We start from the raw sequence: 25,556 nt of genomic DNA on the forward strand, positions 1-25,556 counted from the left end.
TATGACTGAAAAAGCTGTTCATTCTCTCCCATCAACATACCATTCTGCTAGACTATAGGGCATACATAGTACCATCGTCGCCTGTACGGTTCTATCACGGATTCAGGGTTCTCCTAAAGTTGAGTTGGGCAGAAGGCTTGACTCAAGTCAACCCCCCTCGGGCGCATTAGAGGATCATCGCTTCTATGAAGCCGGGAAATCTGATACATGTGACGAATCTGACAAACCCTCAACGTGCCAACCGAGTTTGAATGTTACCGCAGCATGCAAATCAGATTTTCGAATACTAAATGCCTGAAGGGCATCTGTACAACATCGGGATCGGCTTGCTGTGACGGATCATTTGCACGGCAATCGTGTCATTCATACGTTGGCCATATGTGAATCCCTAGACCAGGTATGTCCAGGGTCTCCAACACTTCTGTTGATTGGTTTCCGCGTCATCGCCGTCGCGACAGACGATCGCCTGCCACGTGCCAGTGTTGCATTACCGATGCTTCAGTGGTTATCTATACAAAAGCGCGCTTCATGAAAAGCACCCCATTCAGGCGCGGTCGAAGAGCGGTCTCTATTCTCGGGATCATATTTAGTAGACGCTTTGCAATGAGGTAGAATGTGGTTTTCACCCAGATGCTTCAAGCCGCCGCCAACGCCACCATCTTACAAGGCTGAGGACACCCTAGTCAGAACCGTCAGATGGCGATTTCCAACTACAGACGAAAGTATGCCTCGCAAATGAGACTTGTAAATGGTATAGTTCGTTTAATACCGTGATATGTCATGTACACTGCGCAAACTCGAAAACGCCGCCCAGTGCTGAGTCTTCTAAGACAGTCAGCCCCCCTGGGTAACCTTCCCCATGCAATCCGTATGCTTTTGCCATGGTATCATTGCCGTTTTCCCCTGAAATCTATTTTCATCATATTTCAACAAGCTTGTGTCCTGTCTTGAACCCGTTCCTTTGAGTCACCCATGAACTCCATATTCGCCAAGAGCCGTCATGGTAGTGTCGCTAATGTCTTCTTTGACATCATCCTTCCTCGCTGCTCGGCTGAATGCCAGCTTTGCAAAGCATCTTAAACAGCAAGGTTCGTCAAGATCTTGCCGTTGTACAGATAGCAGTAGCCGATGTTTCCACGGCCGATATCCGTTTACAATGTCTTCCCAAAAAGTTGTAGGAGAGGCCGTCGAACAGTACATCCTGCTGCGCTTTGCCGGTGTCGACTGTCAGTGCCGGCTGCCAGCCAGATACTGACGACTTTAGCTGGAAACCTCCACCTCTGGCGGTGGATCTGTGTTTCCATCTGTTGTGGTCTCCGCAGACGTGTCCATGCCTACAGGCGCCGGGGACACTGTAGGTGTTGGCACGTCGTCGTCCTTCCTCTCCTCAGTGTTCCTAGTATTAAACCAGCCGCCCTTCTCCCATTGTCCAGATGCATATAAGCATGATGCGCGCACTCCATCGTCCACAATTCCCAAGAGAAGCGTGTTGAGTCGCTTGAAATCAATAGGCTTGAGAATCCACCCATCAAATCCGGCATCGATGTATTTGTCCTTCTCTCGTTCAATCAGAGATGCAGAAACTGCAAATACTGGAATACGGCCGTTGTGAGTTGCGATCGCTGAGTGCCCCCCGTGGTCGCTGGACTTTTCGTGGGCTCGTATCATCTTTGTGCTTGTCAGGCCATCTACAATCGGCATCTAGGGAGTCCAGGCGTCAGTCGGCATCACACAAGCCTTTAGCGGTTAGTACGACATACCTGCATGTCCATTAACACCACATCGAAGGTTTCAGGCCTCTCCTTGTAGACAGTAGCGCAATCCTCGCCGTTGACAGCATGGGAAACCTGGTGGCCAGATTTCTCTAGGCGCTTTCGCAGAATTCTCGAATTGATAGGGTCGTCTTCCGCGATCAAGACTTGGAGCTTCGTATCGTCGAAAGCCGAAACAACGCTTGGCGCGGTGCCGGCAGTGCTACCGATTGTGCCAGCTTCCGATGCACCGCCTAGCTTTGAGCGACTACTGACTTCAAAGAGAAATCGTGAGGAGTCGCTTTGCTGTGACTGTGGTGGTACGGATGTCTCATCAACGTACTCATCTGGCACCTTGACAGCTCTGATGGGCGTTTTCGCATCTGTAACTGTCGCGTACCCAACCTCTGAAGGCTTGGAGGCTTCCATGCTTGAGATGCTGGGGTTGCTTCGACGCGAGGTAGGGGATTCCATGCGCCTCGCAGTCGATGCTCCAGCAGTGCGGCTCTCCGAAGACCTCGGTCTCTGCGAATACTCCCAAGACTGCTGTCGCATAGTCGACGGTCGGTTCATGTCAGCTTCGCCAATAGAAAGTGGCGTCTGAATTGCGTCGATCAAGCGATCTGCATCACTTCTAGAGCTCTGGCCACTGACTTTGCTTCCTCCCGTACCTGCTGTCTTCATACTTTCGAAGCTTCGCGTCTCGGAACCTAGAGCATCTGTCCCGCCTTCCTCAACCATCGATATCTTGCTGCCGCGATCGATGAGCATCATCTCGCCTTCGTTATCTGGTACAGTTGCCGTTGTGACAGAAGCCACGCTTGAAGTAGGGTCCGACTTTGCAGACTTCTGACCGCCCTCCGGTGGCACAGGCACATCGCCAGGCAGGTCGAACGGCAGCTGAATCACAAATCTCGAACCGATCCCTTGTTCCGATTTTAACCGTAGCTGGCCATCCATATTGCGGACGATTCTAGCAACGACGGCCAAGCCCAGACCCAATATCCTAGAGTCTTTGCTCGCTTCGTCATCATCTGGGAACATGGAGCTGACTTCGTCGGTCTCGACGCTCACTTGCTCGAGATCCCTGAACAGTGTGTCGAGCTGCTTAGCCGTCATTCCTTTGCCTGTATCTTCAACAACAATCTCGACGCGTACTCGTCGTTCGAGGACCTCGCTGACGTATAGTTCGACTCTGACCGATCCACTGGATGTGTTTTGCACTGCATTGGCTGCAACGTTCGAAATAGCTTGTCTGAGGCGTCGGCTGTCACCGCATACGTGCTGTGGCAGTCCAGGATGTTCTATAACCTGATACTCGATGCCCTTTCTCTTGGCGTCGTTGGTGAACGGGTCTGTCGCTTCTCGGATGCACATGCTGAAATCGAATACTTCGTCTTTAATCAGATTCTGGCCCTCCTCAGTTTTCGTCAAGTCGAGCAGGTCGTTGATCACGTAGATGAGTGACTTTGAAGCGGAATGCGACTTGGCGAGATTATCGCGCGTCTCTTGGTCGAGAGAACCCTCCAACGCGATCTCCAAATAATTGATGATGGCATTCAGCGGCGTCCGTACTTCGTGGGCTGAGTTCGCCAGCAAGAGGCGCGTCAGTCGGCTACTTTGCAATGCAGCCTCCTTCTGTCTCCATACTTCAATGAATTTGCCGTAGACCAAACAGAGAACGGCAGCTGTCTCAACTTGTTCCTCTGACCATTCTCGGCATTTCCGAAGTATAGTCTCATGCCAAGTCTTGAAACTTTTCCGAGGCTCGAGATAGGCTTGAGTGCCCTCGCGAAGAGTCTTTTCGTAAGGGTTTCCAGCCCACTTGACCTCTTTGACTTGGCCTTTGCGGAAGAAGACAATGAAATCGCTACCTCCGACACTCAACGGAACATACAGCAAGCCTGCGATTACGGTAAATCCAAGAGGGTATCGCAGATCTGGGAAGTCCTCTTTGATGTCCTGAGAGGTGACCACTGACGTGAGCTCCCGCAAGCGTAGATATTCTAGCATGGCCAACGCTTCTTGCGAATGCTCGAGATCGCCCAAAATTTTCGTTTCCCCTCGGATCGAGAGCATGCCAAAGTCAGCATCGAATAATTTCAAAAGATCGTCGGATGAAGCAATGATGTAACCCGAAGGATTGCTCTCTGACGGTGCCGTGTTGATGAGTTTCCTGGCCTGCAGTCGAGTAGCGTATGATAACCTCTCAATATTGCGAGACGCGGTGTCTCCCACTAGACGACACATCTTTCTGATGGGGAAGGAGACACGCATGCCCTTCCGGCCATATGAGTGGCAGGCAATGAGACCCCAAAGCTCGTTGAAGGCATTAATAGACACCGACATGGATGACCGTACAGCCATGTTCTTCAGGTACTTGATGTGGATGGGTGACATGGCACGCAAGTAAGAATGGCTGAGGTCCAAAGGTACCTCGAGGTCTTCTTTCGCCCTGCAGACCAGACGTGCGGTTTCCAGGTCCCTGTCATATAGGAGCCTCACCTTGTTCAGCTTGTACAGCTCGCGAGCCTGTCGCGGTATGTCCGAGGCGGGGAAGTGCAGACCCTTGTATAAATCCTTGGTGTGCGAGGTGTCGACGAGTTCCGTAACCACTTTTCCGTTGAACGAAGAATCGAACTGATATATCATGACCCGGTGAAACCCTGTCAGTTCCTTGACGATGCCCACCAGAATTTTGAGAAACCCTTCCAGGTTTATGGCCGCCGCAAGTTGCTCTTGAACCTGGGACATGATATCGAAGACCTGCATAGCACCAGCGTCGCCTCGGCGTTTGCGTGCGCTTCGCAACACCCTCAATGGCTTGCTCAAGATTTCGGTGCTCTCCGCTAATTCTTCCGATGTGGGATTTGATTGCAAGGTATCTTCAGGGGTCATCGGCGTGGCCTCTTCCGGGGGTCGTAGTGGGAATTGATGATCGTCGTCGACTTCAAATTCGCAAATGACGAGTTCTGGATGCGCGGGATTGATGTGAATTGCGCACCAGAGTTTGACACTCTTCTTTTTCGGGGGGCGGATAGATAGACTGAAGACTTCGGGTCCGTTTATGGCTGGGTCTGCGTCTTCGTCGCGAATGAAGTCGATATGGTCTAGGAGGTTATCTTGCTGCTCCTCGCTCAATATATCCAGAAAACTTTTAAGTCGGAAAAGCTGCTGAGGAGAGTATCCAATCAATTTCTCCGTGTTCTCGCTGGCGCAGCGAACAGAGAATTGGCCGTGGCTTTCTTCGCGAATGGCCACTAATGCGCCAAATCCTTGCACAGCTCCCGGGGTATGGATAGGCTCATCCTCACAAGTTTGTAATACACCGTCGGTACCTGTGATGACATGATGCCCTTCATCTGTCATGACGTATTTGAAGCGCGTTGTCAGGAGAGTATCGGTAGCCGAGTCTCCAAGGGCACTGGTAGATGATGCCTGGTTTTGCGAATGCTCATCGCCGGGTAGTGAGTCCTCTTCAGCATCTGAAGCAACATCTTGAAATATATCCAGCGGTTGCGAGGTGTTGTGACGTGCGGCATCGGCTTGAACGCTGGACATGGGGCCAGACCCGGCGTTCTTCCTCCTCGCTTGGATTCCTTGTCGATCGCCAGGCGAGGTGACATTGGATAGCGGCGTGGACGCAGAATCGCGACGAGGAACAGCTTCGAAGGCGGCGGTATCGATTCGAGGATTGCTCGGACGGGGGGCTTGGTATTGGCCATGGTCGGGTACTCTGGGGAAGTAGTCATGCTCGCCAGAGGTTCTGCCGGTGCGATCTACGCGCACGACGGAGCGGATCGGGTAAACGCGATCCGAGGGATCGGGACTTGCAGTGTGGCCGAGTTGGCGATCAGAATTAGCACTCCATGATGAGGAACAGCTCAGGGGAGCGTTGACGGAGACGGGAGTAGGAGCTGCAGACGAGTCTGGCATGTGCGGCGTGACAGTATCGGAACGGACGCTGGGGATGGGAGTCGCCTCCGAGGAGTCTGTCGTCGAGCGGCTGGCAAAGGAAACGGAGGGCCGCCGTGCGTCGGACGGGGCGTCCATGTCCTCGGTTGAATATGGCAAAAAAGACCTAAAAGTCTATCAACTCCGACGCAGTTATGTGAATGAGGCCTCGCCGGAAGAGGCTCAAAGGTCCGTAATCAGTGATACTTGGCATGGAGCGAAGGCGCGTAGAGTAATGTGTTGAGCCAGCTGGTGAGATGCAAGGATACAAGAGTACGCGTGAACCTTGAATGAAGAGGCGAATGAGGGGGACTGGAGAGGAGTGTAATGCAAATGTGGTGCAAACGTTGGTGAGAAAGAATTAGAACCAAACTCCAAGGATTCAAGAAAGAGCGCAGAGGCTCGCCGTGATCTAGAATTTCCCTTGTATGGGTGCTCTCTCCCCCTGCTTGCAGTGCGGTGCGTAGGATTCGTCTACTCGATCATTCGGTCGTCGAAGAGGGGCGTGCGGGATGGGGATGTCGGGGTGGGATGCAATTGTGCGCGGACGGGTCGAGATTTGGTGGCAGTGGGCCGGGGTTGGGAAATGGGAAATCGAAAGCTGAGGGCGCAGGGCGAGCTCGTGGCAAGGTGAGGTGGGTAAAGCTACCTTGGCCAAACCGTAAGGTAAGGTAGCTGAGGTAGACGTCGAGAGATCGCTGGGTTGTAGCGAGAGAGCTTCGCGTGCTCTGTGCCGTATCGTCTATCGAAAGTGCAACAACAAGTGAAGAGAGAGGAGACTGGAGATGGGCACTTCAGCCTCGGAATTCCTCAATTCTCAGGTCTGGGCCCGTGGTGGTGTGGTGTGTGTACCGGGTTGGATCGATCGATGAAGGAAAGGCGACCAAAGGTGAGGGAGGTGTGTGTGTGTGTGTAGGTAAGTAAGTGGCAGAGCAAAGCCGTACCTAAACTCGTGGCTGAGAACAGGAAGGTAGGTGGCCAAAGCAGCACACCTACTGGATTCGCTACTCTGATGCCCTATGTCCAGTATAAAGGAAAGACCTTATTCATAGGTTAGGGGGGTTATAGGTGCAATAGGTAGGTAGGATGGCACGAGAAAAGGTACCTTCTATCAGCCAGAGCTTGATCGGTGGTAGAGGAGGCGATGCGATGCAGATGCAATCAGTGGACAGGCAGGTGTTATGGTAAGGTATACTTTGGAAAGCGCGGTCGAGGGTTGGAAGACGAAGGCAAAGAAAGACCAGCAAGAGATGAGGCTAGTGAGTAGGCATTGCCTACGAAGAAGTGGCTGATGGAAACATGCAAAGTATGAACACAAGTGGCGGGCTGAGGCAGGTAGAATGGTGAGCGGTAGACAGTCAGTAACGGGGATCTTTCAAGCCCCAGCCCGAGAGTGGCAAATGAAGAATTATCACCGTGCAGGGAAGTGGAAGGCGAAAAGAAGAACGGCAAATGGGCAGGGTTGGTGAGGTCAGGTATCTGGAGAGGCGAAGAGGGGCCGGTATCCGTACCTCTCGCAGGGACGGCTACAGTAACCTACCTAGGCACATTAAGATGAATGATGCACAAAGTAGGTACTCCGTACTGCTTTACATACAGGCAGGCGACTTTACAGCCAGTACGGACCTGGGAGCAGAGAGGTGAAGGCAAGGGAGGGAAGCCCGTCTCGTGTGCCGGCTAACATCAATAACGAAAAGGTACATTGACCGGCCAGTACAAGTATGCGTAAATCGGAGAGTACGTAGTAGAGGCAAAAGCGTCTCGATAAACAGGTCTGATAGGGCAAGCGTCGAAGCAGGAGCGCTATCCATAGTACACCAAATTGAAAGTCCCAAGGTCATGACGCAGACAACACAGACAGCGCACCTAAGTTGTGCAGGCACGCAGGATCTGGGAAGCGCAGACGAGACGGGGAAACGGGCACATGGGAAGACTGGAAGGTAAAGACGAGACGACAACAAAAACAGGAATGAGATGCGGCGTGGCCCGGTCCAGTCAACCCAATCCGATCCAGTTTGTTGCTCGCGGTCACCCAGTCAAACCCAGTCCCAGACTCCCAGTCAAACCCGGTCGAGTTCAATCCAGTCCAGTCCAGTCCAGTCCAGTCCAGTCTAGTCCAGTCGAAACCACGATCCACAATCCAGTCACGGAGCGGTCAATATGATGGTCATCAGCGCTCTGCATAGGCAGACGGATAATACCGTCTGAGTCGTGCGCCGAATGCTGTACGAGACCTACAGCGGCAGCAGTGGCAGAAATCTTCCTTTTGCAACAAAGAGGGAGCAGGTAGCGAAAGCAGAAGCAGCAGCAGGTTTGGTGAGGTATCCGTACCTACTCCCTACAAAGTCTCGGGATGGATGCGAGAGACAAGAACATGGAATCATGGATCCAGGATGGACTGCCTAGCCCTGTTTAGTGTGCCGATCATCAATCAAGTGGCCCCCTCCGTGGGACAAGTTGGAATCGCGAACCAAGCCCACTCATCAGTCTTTTTACGGAGTACCTACGGATACTGAGGTGCAAAACCGCTTAACGACGTGAGAGACAGGCCCCCAGTGGCCCCCAAATGGAGGGGAACACGACCTACCTACACAGGCACACAGGGGAGACACCGAGGGTGGGAAGGGACGATTGATCCAAGGTCCTCCCAGAGCTGCTTCGTCCGCTTGCGGTACCTACCCCACTAGACTTACCTAAGCAATTGAGGTACCTGGAAGTATGTCTGGCTAACCTTGGTTAGGAGCATTTCATCCGGTTGCAACGAACACGAGACCCTAGGGACCCCGAGCTCTCAAGGCCAACGTTCGGACACCAGGCCGCTTGCTCTTTTGCGCTGCTGTGCTCGTGGCTGCTTAGCTGCCATCTCTCTACTGCTTTCCTCAAAACACGGCGAAGTGCAGCGCATCACGGCGACCGGGGTGGCATGTCGGGTATCCATTCTCTCATATGATACGGAGTACTGCGTACAAAAAGATGGCCGTGTCTGTCGGCATACGGAGCCTCGGCCATAGCTAATTTCGAATAAAAAAAATGAATCACTTCGCCGCAGGGCTCGACGGGCTCTTGTTTTGTTCCACCACAAGATGCCAGACATCTTGTCTGGCCCGCCTATCTTGATGCAAGTCTCGGTCGAAGGAACGGTATGTAAGTCATGCAAGGCAATCGGGGTATCGTATAAACATAAAGCTGAAAAGATGATACATCGTGCGCTTAGGAAGGGAAAGAATGATGAAAACCGTTACAAAAGTTGGTAGTCGGAGCTGCTAATCACAGAGTGGAAGGACAGCTTTGAAATCCTAGCAGCGATTGACCAAGGAGCAACTTGGCAGCATCCGTCCACACCGGAGCTGGTACCAATGGGGATGTTCTATCCGGCTTGATGGTTTTTTGCATGCGCAAAATGCTGGTTTACCTAAGCAGCTAAGCAACTTGAGGTAAGAGTGGCACGAAGCAGTGTGGGGTGGAGGGGAAAGGGATCGGGGTTTCCAGCGTGCTGAAAAGGCGGGAATCGAGAAAGGCAGATCTTGCCTTTCGCTACATTCTGTTCGTACTGGAATTCGGAGACAGTCATTGCAGTCAACGAGGGCGTCTGGAGGGGTTTTGGCAGTCTGGGTGACGACTGGGATATCCCCCTGACTATGCATACCCTGGGCCGGGAGGTAGCTCGCTTGATTGGATGCTAACCTGGCGTGTCACAGGCTCCATGATGCGCTCTTCTCCTTGTTGTGGCTGGCGTCAAGAGTCCAGTGCCGAGTCGCGAGTGTCAGATTTCGTCCCCAAGCTGTGTGTGTGTGGCTGGCACGCCTGGCAATCCACAACAGGAGAGAAAGAGAGAGGGAGAGGAAGAGAGAGGTGGCGATGAGAAGGACGCCGTGGGTGGTGGTCAAGTGGGGTATACAAAATTCGTGGTGTTGTCGAGGATGGGATTCTCAGAATTGCCTATCCTTCAAAAGGCTGTGTCAGTGTCGATCCTTGCTTGGACAGACTTGACTCTCCACTCGCGTCAACTCTGATGGATCCCCAGCTGCACGTGCCCGCTCGGACAACCTGCCGCGCCTGCCAACCTGCTTCAAGCTTGTCAGGCTTGCTTGCAATCCTGCCTGCTCCATCCTCCTCGCCTTTTCCTGTAGGTAAGGGTAAGGGTACCTTACGGAGAGACAGTCTACGTTTCCAACGAAATTTTTCAACGAAAGACTCCCAGCTACGGAGAAGAAAACTGAAGCCCAAGTCTTCCCGTCGCTGCGACCATTGTCTGTTATCCTTGGCTACTCATGTCTGAGCTGAGGGGGAAACAGGCTTCATCCAAGTTGCTTCTCCAAATTGAGCATGATGGGGGCCGGGTTCCAGCCCAGACTTCTCCTTTGATGTACTTCAACTACCTACCACCCTGGCAAGCTGGCACGGCGTTCACAGCAATTCAAGTAACAAGTAGGGTCTGGAACGCGGTCCGTACCCGACCAATTCTTCGGACACAATCAAAGACAACCTTACTGCCCAACATACACCATCCACATTCCATACATTCCTTATTATGCCGTGCGTGCCCATCGAGGCCCCTGGACTCCAGCTGACGGGCTATTCGTCGACGCCAGTCTCAAAACCGGATTGCATCTCAAATGCGGCGCCTAGGCGAGCAAGTAGGAAGGCAGGCACCCGCCCAAGCATTCTAAATTCTTTTCTCATTTACCGGTAGACGGTAGACCCCGACGACAGTTCTCCCCACCGCCTAGCCGAGTCTCGGGCTAGGGTAACCGGGCAGTTTGCAATTCCTTCCTGCTGTTCCTATTTCTTCTAGGTATGGCACGCCTGGCAGCCTGGTGTACGGAGTGAGGTACTTTCCTGGCGTGGCTCCTTAGATAAGCACGTACGTGACCATACGTCGGTGTCTTCGGTAGCAAGGCAGGCACGCCGCACGACCAGGGCCCATCTCAGCCCTGCTCAGGTCCTACGTCATAAACTGTAGTCTGTGCACTTTGCTTCCAGATCTTCCAGTCCAATCAGAGCCCGTTCATCAACCCCACCCTCAGATCCGAACCACCAAGTATGACAGCTGCTTGGTTGAAATATCCGGCGAAGAAAGCCTCTTTTCTCTCTCTTCAAGTCCAAATTCACCAACCCATCCGACCGCATCCGGCTCTCACTATTACTTCACGGACGGGCACTTCCCGCTCTCCGAGACTTTGGGTTTATAATTCGGGACCTTAAGCCTCCTGTCGGGTAGCTAGTGTCGACGTTATTTCCTACAGCTGTTACCCACAGGACCCTTCGTCTTAAATCAACGCCACCGCCACATATCTTGACGGCCTGGGTGCCCTTCACCCACGTCTCAACGCCTCACTATTGTTATCCTGAGCTTGCTCCAACCCGGCTCTTTTGTGGCCGTTGACAGCTATATTTCTCGGCTGAACATGACGTGTTGACTTCGTGACTGCCCCGTCTATTGCCAGGAATTCGACTCTGCTGTGTCGGTTCTGTTGTAAACAATAAGAACGAGACACATGCTGGGCCCAGCTCTGGATTGTGCCGCCCACGCCGGGCCCATGTCGTTCTGAGACCCCCAGCGGGAGACACGGGTCACACAGCAAACTGCGTTCTTTGTTCAAAGGCTCCGCGGCTTGTTTCACTCACGTGCTTTCTGCCGCTCCTGGTGCTCGGCCCCTGTCCGTACCTGCTCATGAGCCATCCCGTCATCCGTGATCTGCCTTCTCCTACGATGTGCCACCTCGAGTGAGATACGGGTGCTGTTGGGGCTGACAGGCCATCGCTAGATCGGTCTAGACCCTGACGAGGGTTCCGTAGACCCTGACGAGGCTCGGAACCCTCGTCGCTTTTTAAGCATAATTTTGTGGTGTTGAATCTCCGGGCTGCATGGCTCATTAATTGTGCCTGATAGGCGTGCTCATACCGTACCCACGACATCTATTGAGTTCCCGTTCTATATCGAGGTTACTTGACGTGAATGGGGGCAGAGATGGGCGCATCTTGCCTGCAAAGTAGCCAAAGATTTGATAGCATTGGCCAAGAGGATGGAGTCTCAACTTATCAGCCATGAGCAATAGTTGAGTTGACCTATCTCTCAGACTGGGCTTTCAAAGTTTGCGGCCACCACAACGTATCAACAAACAGAAGCATTCGAAGGTCCCATGAGTTCCAAAAATTGACGTATTTACTCGGAGTGAATTGTCCACTTCATACCTGGTCATTGCCCAGGTACAAAGTAATGTTCATTGACATGAGATGACTCACGATTCAGGCTTGTGAAGACGGAGCCATGAACACCTCTAAAAGCCTGCCACGTTGCCTCGAATCGCGGTGCTCGTCCAGATAGATCCACATACTTGCTGTTAGAAGGGAAACATACCAATACGCGATGAACGGTATATGGACATCAAACACAAGCTATTCGACGGACCATGCACGAACTATACACACGTCCATCACATCGTGCCCGTCCTCACTAGTACCTGTGACCATCGTGTCGCGGGACGGTGAATCAAGGGCATGGGGCCCATAAAATCAGACTTAGGCGGTAAAATCCCGACTTCGGTTGCGAAGTTGGGTTAAATCGAGCATGCCAGGTGGCCATCTAACGCGCGACATTCATATCCTACAGCTTCCCCTTGGTTACCCTCTCCTCTCGAGTCCTCTGCGCACTGCTCAGCAAGGCATATAGTGTCTGCAAACGGGGCATCTCCACCCCGTGGGCTCTAGCAATCCTTACCGGATTGCCCAAAATCACTTCCAACTCCAACGGGCGTCCGGCCTCCCAGTCCAATAGCATGCTGGGCCTTGCTCCCGTATTCCGCTCCGTGCTCTTGACAATACGATCCGGCTTCGCGAGGTCGTCGGGAAACTCTCGTCCCAGAATCTTGGGCACCGCCGCTCTAATCTCATTCATGATGCCCACAACATGCTCTCGGAGCTCCGGATCCGTGACCATGTCTGCGTTGCCCCTTCCGCCACTCAACACAGCACTCGGGTTGAACGCGGCATTGATGCAGAGCTTGTGCCATCTCACCGTCTGCAGCCCAATCTCGTCGTGAGGCTCTACGTCGCGGATACCGCCCCAGCCGGGACCCCACCACGTGCCGAGCTGCTCGACCGCCTTTGTACCGCGTTGGCCAAGCTCAGGGTCACCCGTGCCGAGGCCGTTCGTATGCGGCCCAATACTGACCCTCGTCCATCGGTTTTGTCGGATGACACCTGGTGAGGTCTGCTCGGCACTGACAATCGTCACGGCACTCACGATGGGATTGTTGGGGAACCGCTGGCGAAATGGTTCCTCGACCCCGACGCCGTTCTGGATGAGAACGATGCTCGTGTTCTTCCCTACGAGAGGCGCGATCATGGCAGAATCATCAGAGCGATCTGGAAGCGCCTTGGTTGTCACAAAGACAAAGTCCCACTGCGTCTGAGAGGATGCTGCAGCGTCGACGGATGGGAAGGCGGCATGGGGATGAAAGATGTAGTCGCCAAATGTATGGGTTTGAAGTTTTACGCCCGACTCTTTCAGCGCCTTGTAATTAGATCTGGCAACCAGTGAGACGTGTATGTTTCGGTCGGGCTATGGCGTGAGTTAGCCTGGCTGGACGAGTGGCACGAGGGAGCTGACTTAATTACGTGGTGCAGTCGCGAAGCATAGAAGCACCCGACGGCGCCGGCTCCGATAAAGATGATATTCACAGCGCTGCAATGTGGTATTGAGTTCAGCCCTGTCATGAAGTTGTCACTGTCTCGTGAACGTAGAAAGGGGCGTACCTTTCGCTGGATTTGTTCTTCTCTGAACCCATCGTACTTTCTTCCGCCCCTGGTAGCAGTGGTTCAAAATCGGTCTTACTGATCGAACATGTACCAAAGTAAAGTTATTGATATTGAAAAATGCTACTCGATGAGCTGTTCAGGGAAGTTTGCTGTCACCACTGAACTTGGCCGAGGTGTAGTTGAACGTGTCCCGAGGAGTTGCCGATTGGCATTGACGACGACATCGCCCCACTTTGCAATGTCGCCATTGGCCGTGCCGTGCCCGCCTTAGTAGGCCAGCTTCCTCGCGAGCGACGTCGTCCTGGATATGAATTTCCTTCGAAACCATATCTTCCCTAACAATGGTCTTTAGTGTGATATCGTAGGATCTAGATGTACTTACTCACATATGAAACGCTGTGACACAATGACGGTTATCTTGCACTGCCTTTACTTGTGTGGTTCGCGAGACCTTCATGGAGTATAATACAACGGGCGCATCATCTTCCATCATCAAGTCGAACCGGCAACAAATTCAAGGCATGATACGACAGAGGAGATTCCTGGCTAATTTTGATCCTTCGCAGGCGAGAGACTGTGACGACTTAATGTGCAAGTCATAGTGTCGATATCTAGTGAGCGGCAGGGTTGGCCTTTGGTCAAGTTAGCTAGTAGAATACAACTTACCATGTTCGTGGCCACAGCGACTTCGGGAGATGAAGAGTGACAAAAACTTGTTCTGGGGCATTCCGCAACCGCACACTGATTGTTCGTTATGAGCAATAGCTCAAGATCGACGGCACTGTTCCTCGTTGTGTAAACATCAAGGCATTGGGGCACCAGTGTCAGCTCACGGGACGGCGCAAACACATAGTTGCTGACTCAAAAGAGGCCCTTTTGGCCATGACAGTCTTTGACGATGAACCCGAGTCAATCGATTTGCTGCTGCGTATGGATTCATACAGCCATCACTCGCTGCGACTTTCTTTTCCACGAGCAGATTCCTTGGCTCGGCAGCGGGCCATCGTGTCATTGCCACATGTTTTGGCCAACAGTGGCAGCCAACGAGACCAGCAAACACTTCCAGTGCATGGAGAACAAGAGTCCCACAGAAGATTCCGAAAGTTGCTATGGCATCAAGTGTACCTGCCCACGGATATTTAGACGGTGCGTTGGCAAGATGCCAGACTCCATACAGCAAACAGTGAAAAGACCCTAGCTCATTTCGTCCTGATGATAGGTCGCATCTGGTCCAAACGCTCGACTCGTTCTTCTTCCAATCCAAGTTGTTAAATACAACCTCGATTGGCCGTAGCATCATCGCCCAAGACCCGGTCATCGCACTGGCTCTTAGATGCAACTCCCATCTTATCCTATGGAAATAACTGTAACTAGAAGCCATGGTCATTCTATAAGTTCCGTCCAGGGAGCACCCATTTACTCAGAATGAATCAGTCGCATGTTCTATCCCGTAGCCGTATACCATGAGTCTGGGCGAGTCTAGATGGACATTATTCGTCGGGACACCATGCCACCTCCATGGCTCCCCTTTCGGAGCTCCGCATCATATTTAATCGAGACATGCACCAGGGCAATGGACATCTTTGTATGTTAAACAGTATCAAACTCGCGCAGCTATCAACATCATCAAGGTCTTCGTTTCACCCTCGTTACTAGCACGCTGAACACGATCTATGCGGATGGCAAGAGGTCGAAGGGCAGCGGAGCTTCCAAATTCGGACTTACCGGTCGAAGCAACAAATCGTCGTGGAATGACACCTCTTTCAGCCATACCGACAGTACCGGTGACGAAGTGCGGAGTATCCGTATCTGAATAAAAATAGGACTAACAAATGGAAGCCGAAGGCTAAAGAGGGGGCGGGGAGGGCTAGAGCAACTGGGCTTTCGCGGTTGAAGTCGGCTTCTCAAAGAGCAGCCACGAAGGAGATTAGCCGTTCACCGTATGGGGGGAAAACATTCACAAGAAGCGCTTTTGCATCCAAGAGGCTGACTTCGAATTTCCCATCTTAGCACGGATTTCGGGTGAGATGGGGAATGCTAATGTCAATCCACCTCCCTGCTCTCGGGGAGGAGAGATGTGCCTCGATTTCGCCGCTTGTAAAAGCATTCTGGCCTGCATTCTGCGAACCGCACAAAGGGCACCAATGTAGTTGGCTGATCGGACGTCAATAGTCATTGGCAGCTTGGTTATCCTGCTTCATTGCATTCCCATTTATCCGACAGGCAGAACTGCCCTGCATAGTCTTGGTCCATGATAGCGATTGCTCTTCTTCTCGATGCGAGGCATCTTGGCTGTCCAAAGACCTTGCGGTTCAGGATTGCCCAAAACATCTTGATTGCGTGCTACTCCAGTTTTCATTGAATATGAACATGAAGGGCTGTAGTCCTCATCCAAGGTCCCGTATCTCAAATCTAAATTCGCCGACTAGTCCTCGGGATCCGGAACCGTAACTTGTTAGCTATACCAATCGATCGACGTCGGATTCCTTCGTAATGGCCTATTGAACTTTCATTTGATATTTTCAGCATCGCTGAACGAGAATAGTTTAACGTGTCATGTCGTTAGCGGAAGCCGCTTCGCTAGTGCGACCCGAACACAAGAACTGCACCCGAGCTAGAGCACGAGTCGATAATGAGACGAACTCGACGACGAGATGACAATGGCCGAGGGCAACCGATTCTCTCTTTTGGTCTGGCTGCAGAATGGGGTAGTGAGGGGCAATGTAAGCAGCGGATGCAATGGTGCCACTCTCGAAATATACTTGTCAAGCTGTATTCGCTTCACGTTGCTCCGACCGTTGGCGCTCGGCTTGGTGAACAGAGACAGAACGGCATGTGGGCATAGTAGTTTACATTCTGGCACACACAGATATCGATTCCGTAGCAAGCTCATTACTTGTAGAAATTCGACGCGACTTTTGGAGTCCATTGTAGCTAGGGAAATACATGTTTCGGTCAGAGTCGTGGCTGCTGGTCTACAGGCTTTGATCAAATAGACTTTGAGCGATTGGAAGAGACGGCCGGCGGGCACTGATTGGATCGCTATTGAAGCAACATGTCGTCCGTCCATAAGTCTCCATGCGATCGCAAAACGTAGAGACTACAGACCTAAGCCCAAAGCGGACACCGAGGGCTTCAAGACTCTTCAGACGTTGATTTGAGCAGAGAAGCCCCAAAGGTTGACAAAGGTTGACAGTCAAGGACACCCTCGTAAGGGTTGACCAACGAGATGGACCGTCAATCAGTCAGAGTCGCTCAGCACAGTCAGCGGGCGCCTGGCGCCTGGCGGAGGGTGTGAGGGGGTCGCGACTCGCGAAGGTGCAGCCGAGGGTCGACCTCAGCGCTGCACCGTGTCCAGAAGGGCCGAAGGTGGTGACAGACGGTGCAGCAGGTGAAGCATCGACTGAGAAAGGATCTCCCGAGTAGACACGCACGACACACAGACGAACGCAGCACCTCCCATTCCCAGTCGATCGCACAGACCCAAGCATTTAGCGCCGATAATTTGACGGGCAGCCGACCTGGCTGATGGCCAATGGTCAGATGGAAGGAGGAAGGCGGAATGCAAACCATGCCGCCATACCACCCTTTCGTATCCTCCCATCGGTTGGCCCGATCAGGTTGTCTTCCATGCAGACTTCTAGAAGCTGTGCCGTGGGCAAGCATCTACGGATACACTGTAGCTGGGCAGCTGAGTTGCAGCCATCGTCATCGCCCTAGATACCGGCAATCGTGTGCTTCTTTCTCGAGAAACGGACACCTATCTTGGCAATCGAAGAACTCTAGCGTGAGATAAGATAGCGACTTGGGCGATTAGTGCCTACATATATGTTACCTAAAGCATGGCAAGCACGTCTGCGCAATGTTGATAGGCATCGTGGGCATGAGGTCAGTAGGCAATACCTACGCAGTAAATGTTGGTGGTTGCCGCCATGCACCTTCTAGCGTGGTGGGGGTGCCAGAAGTCAGGAAACGTTCCGTCGTCGTCCACCCGACTGCCCTGTCACAAAGCATTTCATTGGTACCTTCTTAGTCGACCACAGTAAGGTACGGATACTCCATAATAATTACCACACTGGACTTCATGTATCTGCATCTTTCTCGATTGTACGGAGTACCTGAGGTATCTGCCCTGAAGCCCTAAAACTGCTCAAGCACCTAGAAATTCTCAACCTCAGGCCTCACTTTCAATCCAAGGCTCGAAGATACCCACAGATGTATGAGTGCCTCAGGTCCTCAACGCCTCACAGGCGGCACCTGCAGCCTGCACCGCCTTCCCAATTACCTCACCCCACGCCTTCCTTGCCCTCCCACCCCACCTCTCGCTGCCCATTTCTCTTTCCGACGAAAACTTTTCTTCCTCTTCTTTCTTTCACAGCAAACCACCCATTCAACCTTTTCCGATCTCGTGTCGCCTCTTTCTCTAACTCGAGTCGTCTTACCCAGGCCACTCACGTCTTCTGTGTTGCCACTCTCACGTCAAGGCCGGCACCGGCAGACGTTGCAGTTCATCGCGGTAGCCGCCGTTGCCTGTGATGAGACCTTGGTCAAACCCTGGCCTTGTCACGAGTCTCGATCACGAGGCTCCATGCTGTTCTTTGCTTCACACTGGCTTTCGCCGGACACAAAGCTCACAATATCGCTACTGGAGACGTCGGTTCTGACACTTCAACGCGAAGTTCGGTTTCCCAGGGCTCTGATTCCCGCATTTATTACGGAACACTACTCCGTACCTTGCTTTGTATCGCACCCAAAATCATATCTGGGCATTGATACGGTCATCCCTTCGCCATGTGATGTAATTGCCAGAACTACGTTTTACGTAGATCGGCATCAACTGTCGCACATCACTCGACGTTGGTGTTTTCGCTCCTGGCATAGAATAACTATTTAAAACCCGTTGCTGGGCACCTGGCTTTGAGCAGTCGTCTTGACTATCATGAGAAGTTGGGAATCAGCTGAGGTTACATTGATGCGAATTCGTTGCAACTTGATGTTCTAATCATAAGATACGCTCTGCTGTCTAAGGTAGGCCCAAGTCAAAGGGATCAAAATGCCCGAGTACCTTTCGCCAAGCTTGCAGGCAACGAGGCACATGTCAGGAATCATTGATTTCTTAACACGGTTCCAAGTCACAATCGTGATTGGTACCCGCAGAGCGTTAGTATCGAGGCTGTGAAGTTGCAGTTTGTTCTTGGCGGCTCCTGTTGCTGCTACCCTTAGTTTTAGTGGCAGCAGTTGATGTCTCTGTGTTGGGTACGACGTAATGCCCAAGGTACTCCTTAATAGTAAGCAGTTAATTTACCTTGAGCGCAGACGTTGAGGTCGGCGTACGTAAGGTAGACACAGTGGATGATCTTTGAGATCCAATGACCATGTACAAATGAAAGCGACATTCCTGTCCTAGGCCACTCAGCTGGTAGAACAGTCCGAATAGCTGCTGGGTACGAGCATCCATGCCCTGCACGAGCTTCAATTCAAATACTGCGCAAGTGTTATCCGTGTCTGTAGCCGTATGTACACAAGAAACGGAATGACGAGTATTGACCAGCGTGTGTTTTGTGCTGCTGTCCTGACCGTTGGAAACTGGAGTCTGAAGGATCATGAATGTGCCTGGTCAATGTTGTGGTGCAACTCCAAGAACCATGGGCACTCCAGAATCTGGACCCCAGACTCCAGAGTGCCAGCCCGCGCTTGGAGCACCAGCCGGTCTCCACTCAATACTTGAGCGTCACTGTCGGATCAGGACCAACAAGGTTGTGGTCGAGGACAGGTAAGGTCATCATGTAAGTACATAGACTGCTGGAGAGACTCGCGAAGGTAAGGTACCTTAGGTACGGATAGACTACTGTGTAAGCAATACGGAACCAAACGCCGTTCGAGCCTCGAGGTGCATCGTATTTATCGGCATGATTCGGGGCATGCGCATCCTCATCCCGTCTTTACCGTCTTATCCGCAACGCAGCAAGGCTGCATTGTGCCTATTTTCACACTCTGCAAAGGACTTACGGATAACGTACTTAGCATCCGTACACCGTACGGGGTAGTCGGACGGGATCGGGACGGGTGATTGTCTCGCTTGTTTCACCCAATACATGTTCTGAGGACTGTTCTCTGTGTGCTAGTGAGTACGAATACCTCAAGATACACGAGAGTTGATGGATACCTTGGTAGGCTGGGCTGCCAAGGCGAGATGAGATGTTGAAGTCGCAACAGTCGAGACGGATACCAATCTTGAGGGGCACAGTGGTGCTTGCCAAATGCCAGTTTTGAACTGAGGTCTGCGTCCAGCTTCTTGAGGTATTCGTATCAGTGTGAAGAACTCCCGCGCGATACAATGTGGCGTTGCTCTCATGATCCCCTTCTACCTTAGGTAGGTACCCAGGTAGGTATGTAGGGACTTGATCGCCTTCTTAACTCCCGCGAATGAACCTGATCCTTCATTCTCGCCCAGTAAGGCATGGCGCAGATTGCCTTGCTCTTCAGTCACAGACCTACTCAGGTCGCTCCTCTGGACATCTACGCCAACTCCAGCTACAGCCCCAGGTCCAGCTGTACGGAGTACATGACTTCATGAGACTGTCTGTACCTGCCCCCATCCAGGTCGAATGGGGCTCACCCCCCATAGAAACGGCTTCAAAGACCCAATCATGGCCTCCGGGCAGTCTGCAGGTGGTGGATGCATGGGCGAACCCTCCCTCTTTGGCTCCTGCCTGCTGGCTGCTGGATTCTGGAAAGACCTGACATGAAGACCAGGGCACCCGCCTCAGGCATGCACCCTTTCGCGCACTTGCATTTCACCATTCCAATTTATCCCGTTCACCACCACTACATACATGGCACCGGGTCATCGCCATCGCCGTTGTCGTGGCCCTTTCCCGTCCTCTGCCTTGCGACAAGCTATTGCCATTCCGTGCCATTTTCTCCATGGGCACAGTCAGTTGCCAACCGAGTCGGCCTTCACCGTAGCAATGCTCCCTGTGCTGAAGCAGTAGGTAGACACGCAACACACCCCCATCAGTCTACCTTGATCTACCTGTCGGGACCACAATCGGCAGCGGCGAGAAAGAGAACAAGAAGAAGCACAATAAGATGCTTGAGAAAGTAGGGAAGCAGCTACCGCCGTCCCCGCCGTCTTTGCCAGTCACTCCAGGTCAACCTCAGGTGCCAGTGTGGCCCAGGGAAGGTAGCCGCGCCTCGCCTTCCTATCCCATGCATCATCTCAGTCTCACCCCAATCCCAATTCTTGAATGTGGAAGGCCCCAAACATTAAAATGGCTTCCTGCGTCCGCCCCGGCGCCTGCCACTTCACCTTGCCACCTGTCCCACGTCCCTTCCCATTATTCTGCAATCTTTCGAGAAACTTCATCGTGTCCACGGAGAGACTACCTTACTCTCCTGCTCGTCAGGCGACGCATCGCCCTCCTCCTTGATTATCAAGGCAGGACACAGCTTGCGCTCCGCATACCACTGACACACGCGGAGTCTCCAGACAGGGTCTCTAAGGTAGTATTCACAAGGCCACCTCACTTACACAGGAGCAATTTTTGTGCCTTTCGTCGAACCAGCGCAAAGTCGGCCTTGGGAATAACCTACAGCGAATACGACAAAAGGCATAACTAGCTACCGTGCAGCCTTACCTTACCTTACGTCTTGTCCTTCAAGAGAAGAATAAGGAGTCTGGGGTCTCAAAGTCCTGGATAGAGTATCCGTACGAAATTACGAATACTTTGCGAGTTTACCTTAGTTTGCGAACGAGTCATCGCCTACTTCCCCGCCAATCACAGCTGGCCCCTCAAGGTACCAGCACACTTGTAGGCTACCGTTCAAATCCCCCGTTCCCAAGGTTCCCACGGCCCAGGGGCCTTCAGAATTTCAGCGGCCAGCCACCATCTCGCGTTGTTAGCTCCGACGACCAGTCTCGTTCACTGCCCTGAAGGCTGAATCCGCCTACCCGCCCGCCCTTGGCCGACCAAACTCCCGACCTCTGAACTCATCTACTTCGGGCTTCACCACCGAAGAACCGCACCGCCGACCAACCGCCGTCATCTCCAAGGGCCAAGAAAGCACAGCTCGATCCAGCGTGTCCCCTCGAGGTGCCAGTGTCTCCGTTTTCTTGCAGCTTTCTGCACCCTGTTCCTACTCCCCAGGACCTACAGATACAAAGACAGTTTCGGCCTTTTCCCCTTGCCTAGGGAATCTTGTTGGAATCCCATTGCAAAGGTACATACCTACCTTACCTTCTTTCGGCCACAGTCTCTCCGACCGTGCCTTGCCTGACACATACTGCAGCCAAGCTACCTGAGCCCAGCTGTGAAAAGGGCCAAAGGCTACCTACGGATACCTGTCAGCGAAGACGTACAGACTTGACTTTGACGCCATTCCGCTGCAGACCTGCCACCGTGCCAGCAAAGGAAAAAAGGGAACCTCGAACCCCCACCCTGCTGCCGCTGCGCTGCTTCCAACCCCTCCGATCTTCACACCCTCCAGGGCTTCAACGCCTAGGAACGACTGGTCGGCTGGTTTACCCCCCGCGTCTCCGAATCAGAGTCTCGATTTCATCCCGCCTCCCTGCAACCCCCAAAACCCGGACACTACTTCATACGCTACACTAGGCGAGAGAAGAGCTGGGAAGGCGCCAACACCGGCAATCGCTGCACAGCGCTGCACGGTCTTCGTCGACGACCACGGTCCGCCACACACCGACCACATCCTGTTTGTTGCACATGCTCAGCCCTTGCGCCCCAGGTACAGACAGGCCCTCTGGCGACCCTCACTAGCGACGACACGCTCAGCTACCCCTACCAGGCTGCTCTACAGAATACGATATTGGCAGCTCGTCTTTACGGGTCCTCTCCTGCGACGTACTGCTCGATACTATCTCTGCCATCCTCTGTTAAATCTTTTTGAGCCCGTGTCATCCTCGATTACTTCTGTCACGGACTGCTGAGAACAAAACCTTCGCTGTCGGTATTCTACCTCGCGTGCGCCAACCTGGTCAAGGCTTGAACAACTCGAGCAGGCCCAGACACAACATTGGAAAGGTGATGAAAATTCTCCACTCAACACCCACCACTCGACTAGACTTACCCACTTGTTCCGGACGTTGACATCGGTCAATTGGTCCAAAGTACCTCTGTACCTCGAAGCTTGGCCGACCCTGCCCTCGTCCGTCGTCCTCATCTCTTTTTTTCTTCTGATTTTTATGAAAATCTTTTAGCTGCTATCCGTCTACCCCACGGATATGTCCTATTCATAGACCTCCACACTTTGTCGTGCTTGGCGGTCACTGTCACTCCAGTCTCTCTCCCCTCTTCTTCACAAGAAAAGAAGAGACAAGAGGTCCGTCACCCTCCCAGAGGACGGACATCACAAGCAAACCCTTGGCCAAGTTCCCACCACCACCACTACCACCACCACCACCACCACCAGTCTTCCACCCCTACCACCTACCACACCCAGTCCCAGCACCATCCGTACAGCCGTACGTAAAGTACGGACAGACAGACACCCAGAACCCTTCAGCTTCCGCTACCGGCCGGCCCAGCTTTTAGCCATCGCACCCACGGCATCCAACCCAACCAGGGGCACTGGACTAACACGGCCCCCCCCAGCCCACGCCAAACATTCTGTAACGAGACCGAAGAGCTCCCGCTCCACGCTCCAGGGCAAGAAAATCCCACTTTCCAGGCCGACCCGACCTACCATATCCTCGTCCTCGACTCGACCGTTTCTTTGCACGCCTGCCGACCGCCGATTGTCTTCGATCTCTCTCCTTCCCAAACTCTCGTGGCGGGGGAACTTAGAATCGCTTTTTTCCTCCCAACCATTTCTCTCCCATTTTGCTGCTTGTTTTGCCTCGCCCGACATGATTATCGACGGGGAGAAGTATGCCTGCGAGGCCTGCGTTCGGGGTCACCGTGTTAGCAATTGCCAACACTCTGGTAAGTTCTTGGGCCTTTCATTGCACTTTTCTTCTCATTGCAATTGCACCTATGCAATGCAGCTCACTTAGCTATACCACAACATACCCCAAGCTACCTCTAACTCTTTCACTTGGGGGTTTCCTTCTCCAACTACGCCACTGAGCATCGAGTTTCTAGCAAACATGTGCAGCTAACCGCTTGTTTTGCTGCAGATCGTCCCCTTCAACATATTAACAAGAAGGGTCGCCCCGTCTCCCAATGTCAACATTGTCGGTCGATGCGCAAGTCACGCTCTGCCCACATCAAGTGCGATTGTGGTGAGAAGACAAGCAAATGCGCTCACCTGCAACCTTTGGCCGATGGCCATAGAGGTGAGTCTGCCCTGTGCTTTTGACAAGTCATTCGCCTCTACGATGAGAACGATCCCCTCTAACATTCATGTTCTTCGCGCGCAGAGACTTGTTGCTGTAACCATGGTGGTCGCTGCACTTGTAGCCACAAGAAAGAACCAGCCCTCGACACCGTCCCCGAATCCGACTCCGACAAGGAAGCCATCGCTCCTCGGCCGAAGCCGCCCGTTCGCAGGCGGCGTGCGAACACGGTCCATTCTGATGGCATGTTGACCTTCGACGAGCACGGCCATCACAAACCAGCACACAAGCTCAACAAGGCTTCTCAGAAGTGCGGACCTTATCAACTCAACCGTGTCAATTCCTTGCATAGCACCAGTAGCTTGGGCAGCCACTCCCCAGAGCGCATCAGTGACAACCCTCTCAAGGATCCCGTATCGGGCCGCGTCGCACCTGTTCCACAGAGACTAGTCAAGTCTGAAGCTGCTTCTCCACTCATGAGAGGTTCATCTGGTTTCCAGCAACTCAACAACCAGCTCCCGCCCCTTGATCTCTCTGGCATTGAGTACCCGACATATGTACCCAACGCCTCTTTCGACCTGTTTGGCGGATCAGGAATGTCGTCGGATCACGATGCGCCGATCTTCAGTGCTGGGCTGAGCGCTGCATCCGTAGATTGGAGCCATATCGATCTCACTGACAGGACGGACAAGTTTGCTCCCTCGAGTTACAGCCAGGCTGGCGCTCAGAGCTTCAATGGCATTTTCGATTTCGGTACGGGCTCCGAGCCAGCCCCTACCCTCGCCGCGACGACTTCGACGTCTGGGGAGGTCTCTGAAGTAGAGGACAACTTCATCGCTGGCGATAGTGACTTCGACGGCTTCGGCACTGGAAGCAACAGCTTTATTCACCCGGCGAGTTTCCTTGCTACTGGAGCAGACCTGAGCACGATTGACTACGACAGCTTCGCCAAATCATCGAACAACAAGTTCATGGCAGCACCTTCTTCATTTGATGACGGCGGCCCGATTGCTGGCGGTTCTCTCACCTTTGAAGATGATCCAGCGTTCTGGGGTCAGCAATTCAACGACGGCATCGCCACATACCAAGAGTCGCCAGATGGCCTGCCTCAGTTTCAGCCGGAACCCTGGACAATGCCGTAAGCGTTTTGATATGACGACAGTTTCGACGCTTGCACGCCAATGATATCCAGTCCAACAACTTTTAGACGGCAAGTACAGGCGCAAGGGATGCGAGCATAGGCGTGACGAGATTTTGTGGTGGACGACTGGATAGATGCCCGCTACGATATCCATACCTTGGAGTTGGCGTAGACCTCTTGTTTTTCTTCGACTTTGTTTACATTTTACTCGGACAGCATTAGAGGCTATATCTTTCTTATGTTTTGACGTTAGGCTTGACCATGGGACTGAAAAAGAAAAAAGACGGGGCGGGCGGCTCAAAAAAGAGTGACAGCATCTCATTATCATTACCATCATCGATTGGACTTGGCGCAAAGGCAACTGGGTAGCATCTGGGTGAGGCTATTGGGGATGGTTTGGTTACAGACGACGACGAATTATGTATGTAGGCCTTGGAAACCGGATTTCAGTGTGCAATTGGCTCACCCTCACGACATATCGTTTTCCCTCACTGCAAATGAACAAGCTGTATATAGAGAGACACCAGCGGTTTCAATTCCTTGTTGTTAAAGTGCGAGGCAATCAAAATAGTATCTATATCTAGGCGATTGCGGAGGCGCATTCATGTAGGATTATTCGCGTGGAGTGATCGATTTGAGCTTTGCTGCGTAT

The 25,556-nt window shown here is 52.7% G+C and overlaps 3 protein-coding genes across 3 annotated transcripts; 1 reads left to right on the top strand and 2 right to left on the bottom strand.

Moving 5' to 3' along the window:
• Positions 1 to 837: 837 nt before the first annotated feature.
• Positions 838 to 7,082, bottom strand: HER10_EVM0002601 (hsp90-like protein). Its single transcript, XM_035472307.1, has 2 exons — positions 1,761 to 7,082; positions 838 to 1,701 (listed from the first exon to the last, which is right to left on the bottom strand). Exons 1-2 carry the CDS (start codon positions 5,802 to 5,804, stop codon positions 1,261 to 1,263), a joined length of 4,485 nt encoding a protein of 1,494 aa, XP_035333797.1. The 5' UTR covers positions 5,805 to 7,082; the 3' UTR covers positions 838 to 1,260.
• A 5,147-nt stretch (positions 7,083 to 12,229) lies between these two features.
• On the bottom strand, positions 12,230 to 13,624 carry HER10_EVM0005608 (uncharacterized protein). The gene is made up of 3 exons (XM_035475216.1): positions 13,464 to 13,624; positions 13,326 to 13,392; positions 12,230 to 13,269 (listed from the first exon to the last, which is right to left on the bottom strand). Exons 1-3 carry the CDS (start codon positions 13,493 to 13,495, stop codon positions 12,313 to 12,315), a joined length of 1,056 nt encoding a protein of 351 aa, XP_035333991.1. The 5' UTR covers positions 13,496 to 13,624; the 3' UTR covers positions 12,230 to 12,312.
• A 7,069-nt stretch (positions 13,625 to 20,693) lies between these two features.
• Positions 20,694 to 25,495, top strand: HER10_EVM0001185 (copper fist DNA binding domain-containing protein). Its single transcript, XM_035470940.1, has 3 exons — positions 20,694 to 23,410; positions 23,605 to 23,763; positions 23,848 to 25,495. The coding sequence occupies exons 1-3, from the start codon at positions 23,335 to 23,337 to the stop codon at positions 24,903 to 24,905; spliced, it is 1,293 nt and encodes a 430-aa protein (XP_035333703.1). The 5' UTR covers positions 20,694 to 23,334; the 3' UTR covers positions 24,906 to 25,495.
• Positions 25,496 to 25,556: the final 61 nt, after the last annotated feature.

The sequence above is a fragment of the Colletotrichum scovillei genome (assembly GCF_011075155.1).
Source record: "Colletotrichum scovillei strain TJNH1 chromosome Unknown Contig00005, whole genome shotgun sequence".
Lineage (NCBI taxonomy): Eukaryota > Fungi > Ascomycota > Sordariomycetes > Glomerellales > Glomerellaceae > Colletotrichum > Colletotrichum scovillei.